Source organism: Gallinula chloropus, assembly GCF_964237585.1.
Source record: "Gallinula chloropus genome assembly, chromosome: 14".
NCBI lineage: Eukaryota > Metazoa > Chordata > Aves > Gruiformes > Rallidae > Gallinula > Gallinula chloropus.
The window spans coordinates 21,158,911-21,175,914 of NC_140099.1; the positions used below are offsets into that span (position 1 = coordinate 21,158,911).

The 17,004-nt window shown below is 47.0% G+C and overlaps 1 protein-coding gene across 1 annotated transcript; it reads right to left on the minus strand.

Annotated features, from left to right (window-relative positions):
- Positions 1-14,531: 14,531 nt before the first annotated feature.
- Positions 14,532-16,639, minus strand: LOC311196779 (hydrocephalus-inducing protein homolog; the record flags this gene model as incomplete). Its single annotated transcript, XM_084270400.1, has 3 exons — positions 16,533-16,639; positions 15,025-15,271; positions 14,532-14,706 (listed from the first exon to the last, which is right to left on the minus strand). Exons 1-3 carry the CDS (start codon positions 16,558-16,560, stop codon positions 14,532-14,534), a joined length of 450 nt encoding a protein of 149 aa, XP_084126526.1. The 5' UTR covers positions 16,561-16,639.
- Between the last annotated feature and the right edge of the window lie 365 nt (positions 16,640-17,004).

Below are 17,004 nucleotides of genomic sequence, written 5' to 3' on the forward strand. Positions count from 1 at the left end.
GCCACAAAGATGATTAGAGGTCTGGAGCATCTCCCCTACAAAGAGAAGCTGAGGGAGATGGGCTTGTTCAGCCTGGAGAACAAGGAAAGGCTGCGGGGGGACCTCATTGCAGCCTTTCAGTACCTGAAGGGAGCATACAAACAGGAGGGGAATCAAATTTTTAAAAGGGTAGGCAATGGCAGGACAAGGGGGAATGGTTTAAAGCTAAGGGAGGGAAGCTTTATCTTAGATATTAGGGAGAAGTTCTTTACAGAGAGAGTGGTAAGGTGCTGGAACAGGCTGCCCAGAGAGGTGGTGGATGCCCCATCCCTGGAGGTGTTCAAGGCCCGGTTGGATGGGGCCCTGGGCAGCCTTGTGTAGATCCAGGCCTGGAGGCTGTGGAAGGGGGGTTGGAACTCCATGATCCTTGGGGTCCCTTCCAACCCAGACCATTCCATGACTATGATTCTATGATATTGCAGAGTAACATCATATGTCAAAACAAAGTGCCAGTGCCACAGTTTTAGACGGGAAGACTGCTGTGACAGTAAGGGGTTTTTTCATAAAGTTATTTGCAAATAATGGATAAATACAATAATGATAATTATTCACTGCAGACTACCACACAGGAGGAGACAAAGAACTTAAAACTGCTAGCTTAGCTCTTAGAGACAGTCCATGACACTTAGAAGAACATAAAAAGGAGAGGTGAAAACAAATAAACACAATATGTTCATACAAGTCAGGGAATTTCAAAGGCAATAAAAAGGGTTTATAAAGTACATTACAAAGAGAGACACTATAGATATCGTAGGGGGATACCTGAGGGGAAGATACTTATATCCAAACAGCATCCTGACCGATTTGTGAGCATAAAATACTGTAACCAAATGACATTAAATATTTGTACAGACAGCTGTTCCCGTTAGCACTGACACTAGGAGTAGAGGCAACTTGCTGAAGTTTATAGATTCTGAAGATTGTTAGGCCACTGGTACTGTATAAGTCTGTATTTGTGTATATGAGCAACAAGGACAGTCCTAAATCCTGGGAATAATCTTCCTTTCCTAGGATCCTGAGTGCTCTTGGGTCCCCACATTCAAAAGATCTCTATCATGTGAAAATGAGCTGAATTGTATATTGGTATTTATTTAGTATGAATAGGATTATAAAACATGCTGCTGTTATTTCCACTTCCCCCAGATGAGATCACTGCTGGCTGCTCAAACATCTCTGCTTCAACATAAAATCAGGCAGGTGAGCAGACGTGGAGCCCTCACATAACTGCACAGCAGGCTCGGCTAGTATGTGGCCACCAAAAGCACAGCCATGCAACTGAGACTGTGCCTCCCTGCCCAAAAATCTTCTCTGGAACAAAACAAAAACATCTTGGCTGGAGCCATTCTCACCTGGGAGGTAGGAGCTACCAGCTGAGAGGCAGATCCAGAGCCTGCTGCCTTACTCTGAGACATGTGCCTACGTGTATCCTAATCTGGAAACAACAGTAGTAGGTTGCTTGAGGTTACACATGCGGAGCGATCACAGAGATATATTGTGGTGCTATGGAAATAGTCCAAAGGAAAGAAAAGAGAACAGTAGATGAAACATACGCAAATTTTAGTTTCATATACAAAAAACAGCATAGAAAAGTTTTTCAGCCAGGGCCATTATCATGTGAATTACAAGCTGCATGAAAATTATGCATGTGACAATTAATTTATGTCATTTTTTTCAGATATGGAGAAATATCGTAGAATATTGGTGTGTTTTAGGTTCAGCCTTCTATCTGACCTCTACATTAATAATTTGGAAGAGACGGTAAATTCATTGAGAGGATTAATGACAAGGACAGAAGAGTAATAAAAGGCATCCCAGAGAGATTAGGGTAGAAAACAGCAAAATCAGTTACATGCTGAGCTGGTCTGAATTAACAAAAGCAGAATAATCTGAAATACCAACACCATACAGAGGACAGAAACCAAAAGGATTTTATGTGGGTCGAAGACGGGCATTAAATGTGATATCAAACCATGATATGATGCGATAGCCAAAAAATGCCATTCATTTTGGAAAGAACCACCTCACTACAGAGTATGAAGAGTGTACTCCTTTTGGCTAGGAGTCTGGTGTGATCCCAACCACAGTACTGCATTCCTTCCTGGGTATCTCATTACCAGAATTACAGTTTGGGAAAAGCCAAAGTAATTAGGAAACAAGAAATTGTTGACACAGGGTGGCGGGGGTGGCAATTAGTAAGCTAAATTTGGAGACTTAGGTAGCAATGTTTAAAGGAAGAACATAACACATTAAAAATGTCCTGGAACTGCCAGAGATGGAAAAGAATTGGCTGATACAAATCCTGGCGCAACTGAGCTAAGGCTGAGAGAGGGGGAGAAAAAACAAAAGATAAATGCAGGCGAAACAACCGGTTATATTTCCTGCCAATTGTCTCTATTAGGCTATCTTCCAAGGGAAGCTTTTTTCTCTTGGGATGTTAAAATGTGGATTGGACAGAATTCTGTGAGATGTATTGTTTTATATAGCTTAATAAGTGGTTTCTGTCACTAATATGGGCCAAATATATCAAGAGAGCATACAGTTCCTGCTGTTATTAGGAGCAGGTATTCAAGCACAGAATGTGTCTCTCTCATTCTTCTATAATGTTCTACAGTGAGGTGCCCTTGCATTTACCATTTCCTAGAGATCTTTGATCTTTTGAATGGCATGTAACTGGCTGTAGGGATCAGCGAACGCAACATTTCCAACTGACTTGTATTTAACGTGAGATTTCTAGCTGAGAGAGTGGGACCATGTTTGAGTATGTGCTGCTTCCAATTCACTGAACTTAGCAGTTTATACCCTGTGTTTGGTTAAGAATGTTCTCAGATACGATTCTAAAATGTTATTAATCCTTTTCATTATTGTTTTTAATCATTGTGGGTACATACTATGTGCCAAGAATAGGCTGTGAGGTTTAGTTTTCTTGCCTGATAGTTTAATAATTCTCTCTTGAATTGAAGAACTTGCTTTCAGAAAGATTTGTCAGGTTAAAAAAAGGTTTTGATTTAATATTTGAAGATGGAGTTAGTCTCCTGCTGTGCTTTAAGCATTTGAAAACCTGCTGCAAAGTGGTATTTCAAAGACAGCTTAATATTAAATTCAGTTTGCAATATTCATATCTAATTGTTGTAAGACCCGTTGTTCTGTTAATAAGTGGCAGAATAACAATGTTATTATGTTTAGCTTTCACATGCATTTTTAGACCTTTGTTAAAGGACATTGTTCTTGCAAAGGCTTTCCTCAAAGCAAAGAAAAACACTTACATATACAGTAGATAAACTCCTACAGCTTCAGAGCAGTCTGGGTGTTTATCATCTTGTGCAGAACTGATTTGAGTGTTATTCTGCTCAGCTATTCTCAGAGTACACATTGTATTCTCATTTAAGCATTGGCTAGTTCTGTTATCCAAATCACTGCATTATGAAAATAAAATATCCAAGAATATGAAATGATATGAATAGGAAAATATGCCATTTTTTACAAACAGCATGCAATCTAGTCCTCTGTGTTTTCTTCTACAGCAGAGGCAATATAATAAAGAGTTTTATATGACTTCAGCACTGATGTTATTGAGTGATTTAAAGACATTTTCCCATTGTAACTCAGCTGTTCTGCGTTTTTAGAGATTGTTTTTACCAATACTACTGAAAATATCAAGAGAGCAGTTGCAGAAGTGACACTGGCTACTTGTTTCTGTTGGACGGCTTTTATCTGGCATAAAACTATTAAGCATACAGTCACTATGAATCATTAATAGCCTGACAGCAAAGTTGACTGCAGTGGGAAAATCAAGTCAGTTTTATTATTCATTAAGACATTCCTGAAGGACCTAACTCTTCACAGAAAGAATAGACAATAGAATTATAATATTTCATACTTAGGAATGTGGTCATGTGTTAAACTACTTTGCTTTCTTATAATCAGATTTTTTCAGTTACTTATGCTAATCATTTTGGTAACATTTTTATTGCATGCATTCCACTTAATTCAAAACCTGTCTTCTAGGATATCGAAGTAATGTCTGAATTTCTTTGTAATAGTTACCTTGTACACACCTTCCTGTATTAAATTTTAGTTTCTCAAAGGATTTTTATAAGCTAAAATTAGGCCAACTATGAATTTAAACCTCATCTGAAGACAGCGCCTCACATTCCTCTTCACACAGGTTTTGCTGTTTTCCAAACAGAAAAAAAAACCCCACAGGTTTTGAAAAGATGTGTAGAGTTGTGATGCAGAATGAGGTCAGGGAAAGGAACATACACTGGTGGCTTGATGCACACATTCCAGTAATAACAAGAGCACTGAGACATTTGACCTCTTGGGTTATTTCTTTCATTTTGTCCTCTTTTGATGTGGGATAACAGCTCTCAAGTTAGAGCCAGAGAATTAACCTTGGGGTAGGGTGCTGTAGAGAGATACTAGATTCCAGCTGTTCTTAGAATAAAATTTGCAAACGTTTCCCTGAGATTTGTGAACTCAGCCTAACTTTTAGAGATACATTGGGTATGGGTCCATGAACACTGTCTGTGGGGTTGGCTCAAAATGTATTTGCCTATATGAGAGAGTGAACCCCTCCCAGACTTGTGTCTACTTAAGACATGCACTTATTCGGCATGCCAATCTCTTAATTTTTCTGTCTTCAGAATGAGAATCCCAATACCTCACAAGAAATACCAGAAGTCTAATGTATAAAGTGTTTCAATATTTCTGGTCATAGATATAAAAGTGGATGTTCCATGCTCACAACATTGTAGATTCCCCCATATCCATGCACATGGAACAGTGTTTTACTCCCAGCTTTTCATTTGGTCCAGTACCTGAACTTGGCTGGGAAGATGATCTTATATGACTGTGTAGAAAAATTTATTTTAAAAGAATAAGCAAATTCAGAGGTGCTCTGTTTTAGGTACTGGGCAGCTCGGGGACATTCAGCGTTATCATCAAACTCCTTAGCTTGTTCAAGACTGGCATTTTAGGATGAGACTTCTATGAAAACAGCATGATTCAAAACATCATCTGGTATCAGATGCATTCAGATCCATCAGGACTAATGTATCTAGAGTCATAAGTGCAGAATATCTGCTTGCAAACTGCTGCAAAACTATTAATGAATCTAGGTAATCTGGTCCACATCATGCTTCCATCAGAGGCATAAAGATAGTGCTATTTATAGGCCAAAAAGAAAGCACCAAAATTAGAGAAGTGTTACTAAAAGAGCACTACAGAAAAGCTAGCACATTCTGAGAACAATCTGTCTTCAAGTAGGTTCTGGCTTCTACCATATATTCTGCTACCTCAGCTCTTAAAATCTGATGTAGAAAACGAAATCTTGCAGATGACACCCTTTATTGCTAAAGGGTGTTTGGTATGTGGGGAACCTCTAAAGGCAACATCTTCTATTTATCCACCTTAAACCAGGATGCCCACATAGACAATTCGATTCCTTCCCTCATCTCAGATTTCTTTTAATCTCCATCTCCAGAGTGCCTCTGACCACTGACAGCTCCTCCTGCAGATTTTCCCCTTCCTGCTTTCGTTTTCCTGCTTTGGTGTTACGCCGGTGAGCTCAATGTTGTTATACCATGGTACTGTATGATACTCTGTTTTACCGTATGGATATTATAATTATAGTAACATGCTGATTAAGAACTTCAGACACAGATGAGCACTGCCAAGTACTAAACACTATGTATAAAAATGGAAGAAAAATCCTAGACCCATCAAATAATGTTTACAAGATACAGATGGATCAGACAGATACTAACGGATCGGGGAATGCAAAGAAACAGCAAACCTACCATATTTGTAAGTATGATAAGCTATTCTCTTGAAAACATAACACAATGCAAGCTATTCCACAATGCGTGGAATACTCTCTTTGGTCAGTTGGGTCACCTGTCCTGGCTTCGCCCCTCCTTTCTCATGAAGAGCTGAGAAAGTCCTTGACTGTCTGACAGCAACTAGAAACATCAGGGTGTTATCAGCAGTACTCCCATTTTACTCTCAAACACAGCATTCATCTGCTGTTAGAAATGAAATTAACTCCATCCTGACCAAAACCAGGACAGGGAACACTGAGGAAATCCAAGAGCCAGACAAAATGATAAACTGGGTAAATGCCGCACTTTTTGAAGGGGTACAAACAGGCCAAGGAAGCATTTGTCAAGATCAAAGTAAAGGACTTTGTGAGATTTCAGACAATGAGCACCACCAAAAAATATCTGGCTACGTGAGAGAATGGAAAAGGTGTATGTTAAAGGTATTACCCAACAGGAAACTGCTAGACTTGTTGAAGACATTGCTAGAATGTCATACCTTAGTCATCAGTAACATTGGGATTATGGGCCTGAAGAAGAGGTAGGATGCTCGTAATCACGGTGATTAGAAAGCAGATAAAAAGGGAGAGATTGCACTGGAAGAGTATCAGTGCTACTTTAAGCACGATCTGTCATTGGTCCCTACATTTAAGTGAAGGCGTCTCTCACTGTTTCACAGTGTACCTCTGACAGCTCATCCAGGTCTTTCCATTTAATCGTTGGCTTTATTCTTTTCATCTGCATTTTTAAGCAGTGGCCTGTTCCTATCACTCTTTCCCCACATCCCCCTCAGAAAGCTGTTTGGGTTCCTGACCTCTCAGTTTCTCCATCGGCACTTCAGGTCCATTTGCTCTTCTCTCACTGTCTCCTCTCATAAGATCGTAAAAACCATTTTTTCTCAGTTTAGACTCATGGCTGCACAGCTCCGGGCATGAGCAGAGCCCTTGGGAGACCCATTGTTCCTGTCCTCTTCCAGCTTGCAGGCTCCCTGTTTGACTCCCCATCGAGGTTTGAATGTCTGTGGTGGTTTAGGCCTGGCTGGAGGCCAGATGCCCACCACAGTTGGTCTATGACCCCCCTTTGTAGTTGGACAGGGGAGAAAATGTCTATTGAGAGGTTTAGGAATCAGTGTAAGGACAGAGAGATCATCCTGTCAACAACAACATGGGCAAATCACACTCAGCACAGAGTGAAGGACAGAAAACTCTCTAACTTATTACGCTACAGAAACAGCGAAACTGGAGTGGGGAGCGACCAGATCTTAAAGCAACGTGAGCAGATCTTAAAACACTTTCCCCCCCACCACTCCCTTCTTAGCAGACTTTAGTCAGGATTATGCTCCCTTCTTCCCTCCTGTTGTGGCACAGGGAGGGCAGGGACTGGGGAAGATGGGGTTCTCGGTAGCACCTTCCCCCTCCCCGCCATTCTAAGCAGACTTCCCTTTAGCCATGATTTTGCTCCCTTCTTCACCCCAGTGGGGGTACAGGGGTGCAGGGACTGGGAAAATGGGGTTCTCGGTCACTTCTTCATGAGCTGTTTTCCTTTTCCAGATCTTATAACACCTCTACCTCCACTCCCACCCTTCCCTTCTTAGCAGACTTCACCCTAGTCATGATTTCACTCCCTTCTTCCCCCCCCCACATCATAGCATGGGGAGGGGCAGGGACTGGGAGACGGGGGCTTTGGTCAGTTCCTTGCAAGTTGGTTTCCTTCTCGGCCGGGGGGGGGGACACGACATTCATTCCACACCCTCCCCCTGCTGCACTGTAGGGTCTCACCCACAGCAGACAGTCCTCCATGAACTACTCCAATGTGAGTCCTTCCCCACGGGGCTTTACCTGTTCATCAGCTGCCCCGCCATGGGTCACTGCTGTGGCGGGCAGTCATAAATCCCAATGTCTCTCCAGTCCTCTGTAGGGTCACCAGCCTCGCCCCAGCAAATCTCTCTCTTGCTCATCTCTGTGTTTCTGCTTCTCTTCATGGGCTGCAAGTGCTGGCAGGGGCTTGATCCAACACTGGTCATAGGATCTTCTCTATGTCTCCACCTGCTCCATCCAGCATGGAGCCTCTCCACTGGCCACGGTCATGGGCTTCCTTCTTCTCTCACAGGACCTGAAGACAATGATGAGATGCCACATAAATGGCCAAAGACTGAAACAGAGCAAGACTATGAAGAGTGGAAAAAGAAGATCCTGGAAAATGCTGCTAAGGCACAAGAGACAAGTAGGAGTCTCTACAGTGCCACCGAGTAGTACAACTGCTGCTTGCTCATCATTTTAACTCTCCCTCTGCTCTAAGAAGAGTTCCTGTAGCATAGGAGGGACAGCTACCTGGTAGCCAGCTGGTTTTATTTATTAGCTGTTTAAGGATTTCAGCAGTTACTTGAAGTAAATTACACCGTAATTGAGGTGATTTTACAAAAGCTTGTCTGACCGTTCCCCAGGCTGGTACCTGAGCAGCTGGGGCATGACACAGAATAGCTTCATTCTCTTGCTGCAAGAAGAATAATGTGTTAAGAGTAAAGAAACTGTAATCTTTATGCTCTTGGGCCCCTGGCTAGGAGTAGTCTGTGAAAAAAAGAGCGAGGGGACTAACAGTCCCTCATTGAACTGCAAAACCAGCAGAGGAATTAAGACCGATTTTTTTAAATTCTTTTTTTTTTTTTTTTTTACTTTTAGCAGTACAACACTGCTGTACAGTTACACTGCAGTGTAACTACATGTCTCTTATGTCTTCTGCCCTGGATGTGCAAAGAGAAGTTAACTTTTATGACCCCTCATTTCAAAACAACCCAGAAAGCCCCAAGTGTCCCTATGAACCAAAAGTAAGGTATCTGACATCTGAGCATTTCGATTGGAAACGCTGTCCCTGGCTGAGCTTCTCAGCAGTACATTAAGGGCTTGCCAAATGCCTCACTGCTGTGCATGCTCCCTGCTTACCAGGGTGACACCAATGGCACCAGGATCACAGTAGTCAACACCATTACCGGCTTTAGATGCCAGCATGTGGCGCTGGGTCTTTCTGTCACACTTACTGACTCGCAGGTCACCCGAGGTTTGCCCTTTCAGCACTTTGCAGAGCTGAAAACAAACTTCACAGGACACAGTGAAACACCCTGTAAGGCTGCAGAGGTCAGCTTCACTGGACCCCAGAGCTGTGTGATGGCTGCCAAACGGGAAGGGACTCTATTAGGAGCAAAAGAGCAATCCTGCTGGCCAGGTGCACCTTCTCCTTGGAGAAGATGGAGAGGAAACACGTCCAAGACACCAGTGAGCATCCATGTGTCAGCCTCTTACAAAACCAGAAGAGGGAATAGCACCCGTTAGCTGGAAAATTAAACCTTCTGGCCATTTTCCTGTCACTTCTCCTCCCAAAATATAAAAAAGGAAATCATTTGAAGCCAACTTAATTAGCAGGAGCTAATCTCATTGCAGATGCAAGTTCTGAAATGGAGCTGTAACTGTGGAGTGGACTTGAACACTAACGCTTGATGCGCAGAGAAAGTGCTGGATAATGAACCCATGCAGAGTAAGAGCTGCAACAAGTGCCTGCCCTTTAAAGCCCAGTCCAATACATAGCAGAGGGCTCTCAGGGCGGGAGAGGATCCAGCCTCATACATTAGCATTATGTTGTTAAGACCTACTCAGAGATGCTTTGAGGTGGGTTGGTGCAGGGATTTAAACCAGAGCTGAGAAATAGGCTTATTGCATTTTAATGGACTCTATTAGTATTCATTCAGAAATAGGCAGACCCATTAATAAAATACCCTTTATCAGGCAGAACCACTGTGGAAGGAAAACATGAACAAAAGTGGGCCTTCACAAGAGGTGAGACGTTGTCAAGGTTATTACGTTTGATTTTAATTCTTCTTCACCCTTTCGATCCTGGAAATGCTGTGGAAGTCCAGAATTCAGGACTATGGAAAGGGAGAAGCACAACTGGAAAAGATGACTAGACTAGTGTAAGCCAGGCTTACAATCTCTTTATTAGCAGCCAACACTTTTGCTAAATCAAGAGATGTGAAAGTCCATAAAGTCAAAGACAGCTTCGCCGTGGTTTGATGCCTTTGCTGCCAAGCTAGTGAGAGTAGTGCTGGATTCTGTGTTTCCTAAGAGTCTACCCAGCTCATGCTGAGTTTTGCAGAATCTAGAAGAGGAAGAAAGGAAACCACAGCTTTAATAAATAATGTTCTGCTTTTAGCTGAGAGATTGTAAGTGGCTCCAAACTCTTTATACATCAGGGAAAAGTTTTAAATACAAAATAAGGTAGTATCATGAAGAAAATGTAGAATGTTAAAGAGCAAAGTGAGGGGGGAAAAAAGGGCTTCCACCTCCTAACTGGGTTAAAGGCAGTCTGGCAACACACCGTCTCCCTGCTACTGAACAGCATCAACACCTATTTTGCATGTCACACCATATCAACTTCTCAGCCTTCAGGAAAGTTGTCAGGAGGAATAAAAAAGCCCTCAACCTATAACTTACAAAATTAAGGGCTGCAGTCACAGACCATGAGAAGAACTTCCAAGTTTTAAATACAGTAAGGAAACTTAGTGTTTCCTTTAGGAAAACACTGTCATTTTACTGCAGTTCAGCTCCAGGTAGGAAGTAACAAGTACAAAGAATAGAAAGGTGACTGAATAGGGATTGGAACACAGCTGCCAGGGGCAGGGAGAAGTGGAGGGAAGACTGCAGGCATTTCTCGCCAAAGAGGGGTTTGGGGGTGGGTTTCCCACTGCCGCCCAAAGGACACTGCTTAGTACCACAGAGGCTGAGAAGCAAAAGCCCAGAATCCTGTTCGCTGTTCTGAGCAAACGACCAAATAGACACTGAAAAAAGTGTAACGAATCTCTGGAGTTCCCCACTCATTGCGGCTGCCCAACTAAATAAGTCTATTTCCTTATGACCTGAGGCCATGTTAATGAGAAGTAACTCTTGTAACCAGAGACTCTGTGGTGGTCCAAACCACCATCGCTAACCAGCAGAGAGTATGAGCTACTGACCTTCAGATCCAAGTGGAGAATGTAATGCTGGTTCAAGTAGTGGACCTCGTGGTGCCCAGTGAGTGGAGGAGACTTGGCCGGGGCTTGTGCAAGCTCTGGCTGGTGGTGGACTACTTGGTGTGCACTGCCTCTGTCTTCAACATCGTTCTTATCAGCTTCAAGCAGCTCATCTCTGTCACCAAAGCGGTAAGGGCTGGGCGAGTGAGGCTGCTGCAGGGGCTCCACAGCTGCCCTTTCAGGGAGGATGGGCTGCTTGGGGCACCTGGCTCTCGCACATCAATCAAACACCACAGGAGACAGGGGGACTGAGGCAGCTCCCCTGTGCCCTGGAAATATTGCTGGGGTGATTGGCTTTGGCAGACAAGACAATTGATTCTCACTTGAATATGGGAAGAGGTACTCTGGTTTAGAAACAGGTACAGTTAGTACATGCTGCTGTTGCAGCTAGAAGGGAACAAGGTGCACTTATTTCCTCACCAGCTACACTTGGATAAGCTTAAGTAGTATTACCCAGCTGAAGTAGATCATGTCCCTCAGAACATAGCAGCACACCTGCTGGAAACTGATAACCCAAGCCAGCCTAGCTGCATCCTAGCACAAAGGGATTTCCTTGAAATGGGTATCAACCCCTCAGGGAAAGTTAGATGTATACAGCTGTGATGGTTCCAGAGAGGCATTGCTGAAATCAAAAGAGCTTCATTTTCACCTGGACCATCCCACCTCAGAGTATTTTGGATGGAGAAGAAAAAAAAAATAAACCTGGTAATAGGTTTTACTCTTCTACACACATTTTTTGCTTGTTCTTCAGCCTCCTGTTCCACCCCCATTTCCTTAAAACATGAATTCACCTTCATGGCTCAATTCCACTTGGAGGAAATGATAACATTTTTGGCAAAGCCATTTTAGTGGCACCGTCCCAAATCTGACCCCAACTTCATCCCAGATTTCTGCATGAGAAATATTGTGACTGTTTGTGGAAGGATCACTTTTAAAAGGCCAAAGAAAAATTTGCTGTAACTCTCCACTATCCCTTTTCTTCCCATGTTCCTTCACAATCCTGTTGATCACATTCATCCCCACAGTTCTCAGCCGCTCACCTTCCTCCTGCGAGAGGCACTGGGGCGCCGGTAGCGCTTCCTGTCAGCGTTCTGCCCTGAGTTCAGCTGAGCCGCGGCACCGGATCGCAGCGAGTCGTGTCAGTGCCCCGCACGGGGCGCCACTGGTGGCGCATTGAAAGGCCCGGACTGCAATCGCGGTGGATCGAAGACACCTTTCGTAACAACTGAGCAAGCTTTTATCCCCTCTCATGGCTGAGGCAGCAGCCTCCAGTCAGGTTTCTGGACTTTTCATTACTACAAGAACCACAACATTCCTATACAAAAGGTTGTCCCAGGGGCGTCCTTCTGTCTGCACCTTCCTTACCGTGACGCACAAATCACATCTCTACACGACCCTCTTTTCTACTTTTTCTCTTGCTTTTGCAGCTTCTCTCCAACGATGGGCATGGGTGCTGCCCTGACTGTGGTCCAGCAGGACCCTCATGTCCATTACCATGGTCAGGGCCTGGCATGGAGCAGTCTGGCCCCAAGAGCATTGCAAGACCTGGCCCTGACAATGGCCCCTTCCCCCGGTGCCCTGGGAATGCCCCATTCCCCTGGACCCTCCGCTGAAGAAGCAGCAGATGTCGCTGGGGAGCCAGGTTGGACCCACAGTCTCTGGACCATCCCCCGCCCCCCCCACTCCCCCGAACCAGCTCCCGCCGACCCACCCCCCACCCCGGCGCGTCTCCGATTCCCAGGCAGCCTCCCCCCGCCCCCCTCCCACCGCTCACTTCTCCCATCTCGAGCGCTGCCACCTTCCTCTTCTCATAGAGCTTGTCATGCTGCGCCCGCACCACGCCAGGCGTCAGTGGCGCGGAGGTCGCTGCTGTCACCACCACACCCCAGCGTCTAATGAAAACAACTTTAATGAACCCGGGTCATTAGCGCGCCGCTCCCCCGGTGTCACAGTTTTGTGTAGCTGGGTGCTGGGAGAGACATGGGGCTGTAGAAAATGGTTGTTGTGAGGAGCTGCTGGAATTCTCTGTGGCCCCAAAGTGTAAATATTGGGCCAAAGCGCCTCTGTGAATCACATATAGGAGAAAAAAAACCCTGCTGGCAGCTGCATTTTGCCACCAGAGAAGGGAGTGAGGAGATGTAACGAGCTGTGCAGACACGCAGGCTGGGGAGGGTTGGGGAGGAGGCGCCCTGGGTGTTGGAGGGAAAGATGCCCCTGCAGCCTGTGGAGAAACCCACTGTGGAGAGGGTGTTTCCCCCCCCCACCGCCCCCGAGTCCATGGAAAAGGCCAAGACCCCACCTGTGGCCAGTGGAGAGGCTCCACGCTGGATGGAACAGGTGGAGACACAGAGAAGAAGATGCTGTGACCCTACGTTGGAGCAAGCCTCTGCCAGCACTTGCAGCCCACAGAGATGAGCGAGAGAGATTTGCTGGGGGCAGGCTGGTGACCCCATGGAGGACTGGAGAGACATTGGGATTTATTACTGCCCCCCATAGCAGTGATCCACGGCGGGGCAGCTGCTGAACAGGTAAACCCTGTGGGAAAGGACTCACATTGAAGAACTTCATGGAGGACAGTCTCCCATGGGTGGGACCCCACGGCATTTATTCCACACCCTCCCTCTGTTGCACCGTGGGGTCCTGGCAAATCCACTGGAAGGAACACGCAGAACTGGTCGGGTTCATGGCTGTGATGGTCCTGGGCACACAAAGAAAAAAGGACTAATGAGGTGCTGGGTGGTTAACGATGCCGTGCCGTAACTGACATCAGGCGCTGCCAGTCCTGGACACCATCTGGAAGGAGTTACTTGGTGCAGGGGCACGACACTGGGAGCATGAACACTTCTGCTGCTTTTGAGGTGTTTCACCTAGAAACATTTCACTTGCCTTGTTTCCCAGGTGGCTATCGCTTAGTGGCTATCGCTTAGTGGCTATCGCTTAGTGGCTATCGCTTAGTGGCTATCGCTTAGTGGCTATCGCTTAGTGGCTATCGCTTAGTGGCTATCGCTTAGTGGCTATCGCTTAGTGGCTATCGCTTAGTGGCTATCGCTTAGTGGCTATCGCTTAGTGGCTATCGCTTAGTGGCTATCGCTTAGTGGCTATCGCTTAGTGGCTATCGCTTAGTGGCTATCGCTTAGTGGCTATCGCTTAGTGGCTATCGATGAAGCAATTAGCAGGGATACACCCTGAAGGTGGAGAGACCCTGACACAGGTTGCCCAGAGAGGTAGTGGAGGCCCCATCCCTGGAAACATTCAAGGTCAGGGCAGATGAAGCTCTGAGCAACCTGATCTAGCTAAAGGTGGCCCTGCTCACTGAAGGGGGCAGATGGCCTTCGGAGGTCCCTGCACACCCAACGCAGTCCAGGATTCGATGGCCAAACTCTTGCATGACAGCACGGCAAGATGAAGGCAAATAGGTAAAGTGAAGTCCAGCAAGGCTCCTTCGGAAGATGGTACCAAGCAGACTGCTGGCCAAGCACCATCAGATCACAGACAAGGTACAGATGTGCCTCAGGGCTTGGAAGAGCCTCTGGTTAATGGGGGGTGATCAGGAGACCACCAGCAGAAGCCATGCCCACACCCACCTTCTGTTCCTGCTGCGCAGTCCCACTGCCGCCATCTCAAGCACTTTCCTGTTGAGATCGAGCTCTGGCTCCTCTGGTCCCTGCAACTCCGGGTCGCGTCTCTGCCGTGATGTAGTCGGAGTCTTCCAAGTCAAAGTGGCAGCTGGGCATGAGGCTTCTCCCCTTCACAGCCACTTCTGGGCCCTTCTGATCAGGTCTCAGGTTTGGAATCCTAGGAAGAAAGGGACTGGTGTTGGGCCAGGCTAGCTGGTGGTGGCCAGGCTAACTGGTGACCTGTGTCTCCCCCTTTCTGGATCTCTCATTCCAGATTTTGCAGCCCTCCAGGAGCTTAATATTTCATACAACATCTTTCCCCCGTGTCTCCACACCTCCTTCTACCAAGGCTGGATGCTCATCTTGCTTTTCTCCTGTACATGTGCAGTTTCCCTGCCTCTCTGGGGCTGGCTGCTGCCAGATCTGCACTCCTACCCACCCCGATCCGAGGTATAACCACGACTGCAGAAGCGAGCGAATCCTGGACGTCTCCTACCTGCAGAGCATGCGGCTCTCAAAGTCCCCCACGTATGTCGGAGAGAACTTCATCTGGAAACGCTGCTCCTGGCCAGCAAGGATGGTGCCACTGTTGGGCTCGATGGAGAATGGCAGGGTGGGGGCACGGGCGGTGTTCAAAGAGCAGCTTGAGGAAGAAGAGACCTGCTCCACACTGTGGTCCAGCTGGCTCAAATGGCTGGACTGGAGCTTCACAGAGCTACCAGAAGCGGAGGAGAGGAAATCCCCTGTGATAAGGAAGAGGACATCTGTCAAGGAAAAATCCCTCCCAAAAGCTCTGCCTCCTGGTGCAGGCAGGTAGGAGGGAGCTGGGATGTACTTGGAGCATCTCCAGCCACAGGCTTTCATCAGGAGGACTCCCCGTGAAGAGCAGGGAGAGCGGCCAGTTGGCTTTTTGCTTCTAGGCTACTGCTTCCTAAATCATATTCCCAAAATATCCTGAGGGACCCATGTGAAAGCGAGAGCTGGGGGCAACAAGCACAACGAAAAGGCCCCGAGAACTGCCTGGAGCACACCGGACCACTGAGCATCCTGCTGTAACAGCACTGGGCTGGCAGATGGGGGGTTCAATGGGACCAGGACTACCCTGGCTCCATCTCCATGGCCGGGTGGCTTGAGGCAAACCTCTCTTGCAGAGCGGTTCCTGGCCAGCATTCGTTCCCAAACCAGACCCGGCAGCCAACTGGAGACACGATTTGGGGTGCTGGTTTGTGTGCGGTGGCTGTGGGGGACAGCACTGCTCCGTCCTTCACAGCCTTTCCTTCCTTCCTCCTCTCTGCCAGGCTTTCCCAACCCACGGCCAGAGAGCTCAGCAGAGCCCAGCCCAGCATCAGCAGGAGCGTGCCCGTGCCGAGGAAGAGCCAGCACCAGGACGCACACGGGAGGGAGATCGGCACGTTCCTGGCATCGAGGCCAGCGCCGGGTTCTTGCTCAGCTGGGCTGCTCCTGCTAGGAAGTGTCAGAGCTGGCAGCTCTCCTCTCTCAGCCCAGCCTCCCCACTGCTCCCAAGGAGACCGTGTGCTCTGACATCATCCCTGGGGGTTAATGAGTCACTGCCACCCCATCGAGCTCCACAGCTGCTGCGAGCAGGGTCCCTGCCTGCACCAAACACTCCCCTGCCCAAGCCAGGAGGGTTTTTTTTAGACGGTGACTTTTGGGAATTGTGCCCAGATGGTGCCAGCAGGTTGGTTAACTCACTTGTCACACCTCAGCTTTCCCAGCAAGAGGGGCCCTGACACCCCCTTCCCAGTCCAAACCCATGGCGCGACTCTCCCTGAGCCACACTCAGCTCCCACACAGAGCACACGCGTCGGAGCCAGTGCCAGAGGGTCTGAAACGCGGGGAGGGGGCAAGGAGAAGGAAGATGCTGATAAAAGTGGATAACTGGATAGGGATGGAAAAGCAATTCCTGTTCGGAGGTTGTGTGTCTTCTCCCCAAGCCTTTAGCTACCCACAAGATAACCCTGGCACCCCCAGACAGCCCCTTACCGTCCAGACTGGGTGGGAGCTGCTCCATGGTGCTGGTGGTACAGCTCGCTTTGCTTTCATCCTCCACAGCCTCCAGCCAGGTGTATTCCAGGGCCACATTCCCTGTGTTGGACAGCTGGAAACTGAGAAGCAAGGAGGGGAAAAGGAAAAAGCCCAATAAATACCAAGTGAGTTGAGAAGTGACATGGTCTGTGGGCTCCTGGCAGCACTTTCTTCAGGCTGAGGAGCATCTTCTTCCCCGGACAGCTCTGCCCTGTCCAGCTTGTGGCCCTGGTGTGTCCCATGAGAAAGTATTCCAAAGTTTGGAAGTCAAAGAGAAAAGGGCAGATGTGGTATCCCAGAGGCTTAATCAAAGGGGCTTCTAGGATTAAGGTCTTGGATTAAGGCTCTCAGGTCTCAGCCTGACATTATTTTGGTTGCAAACTCATCCTGGAGCAGATGAGGACAGGAGACACGCAAGGAAAGCGAAACC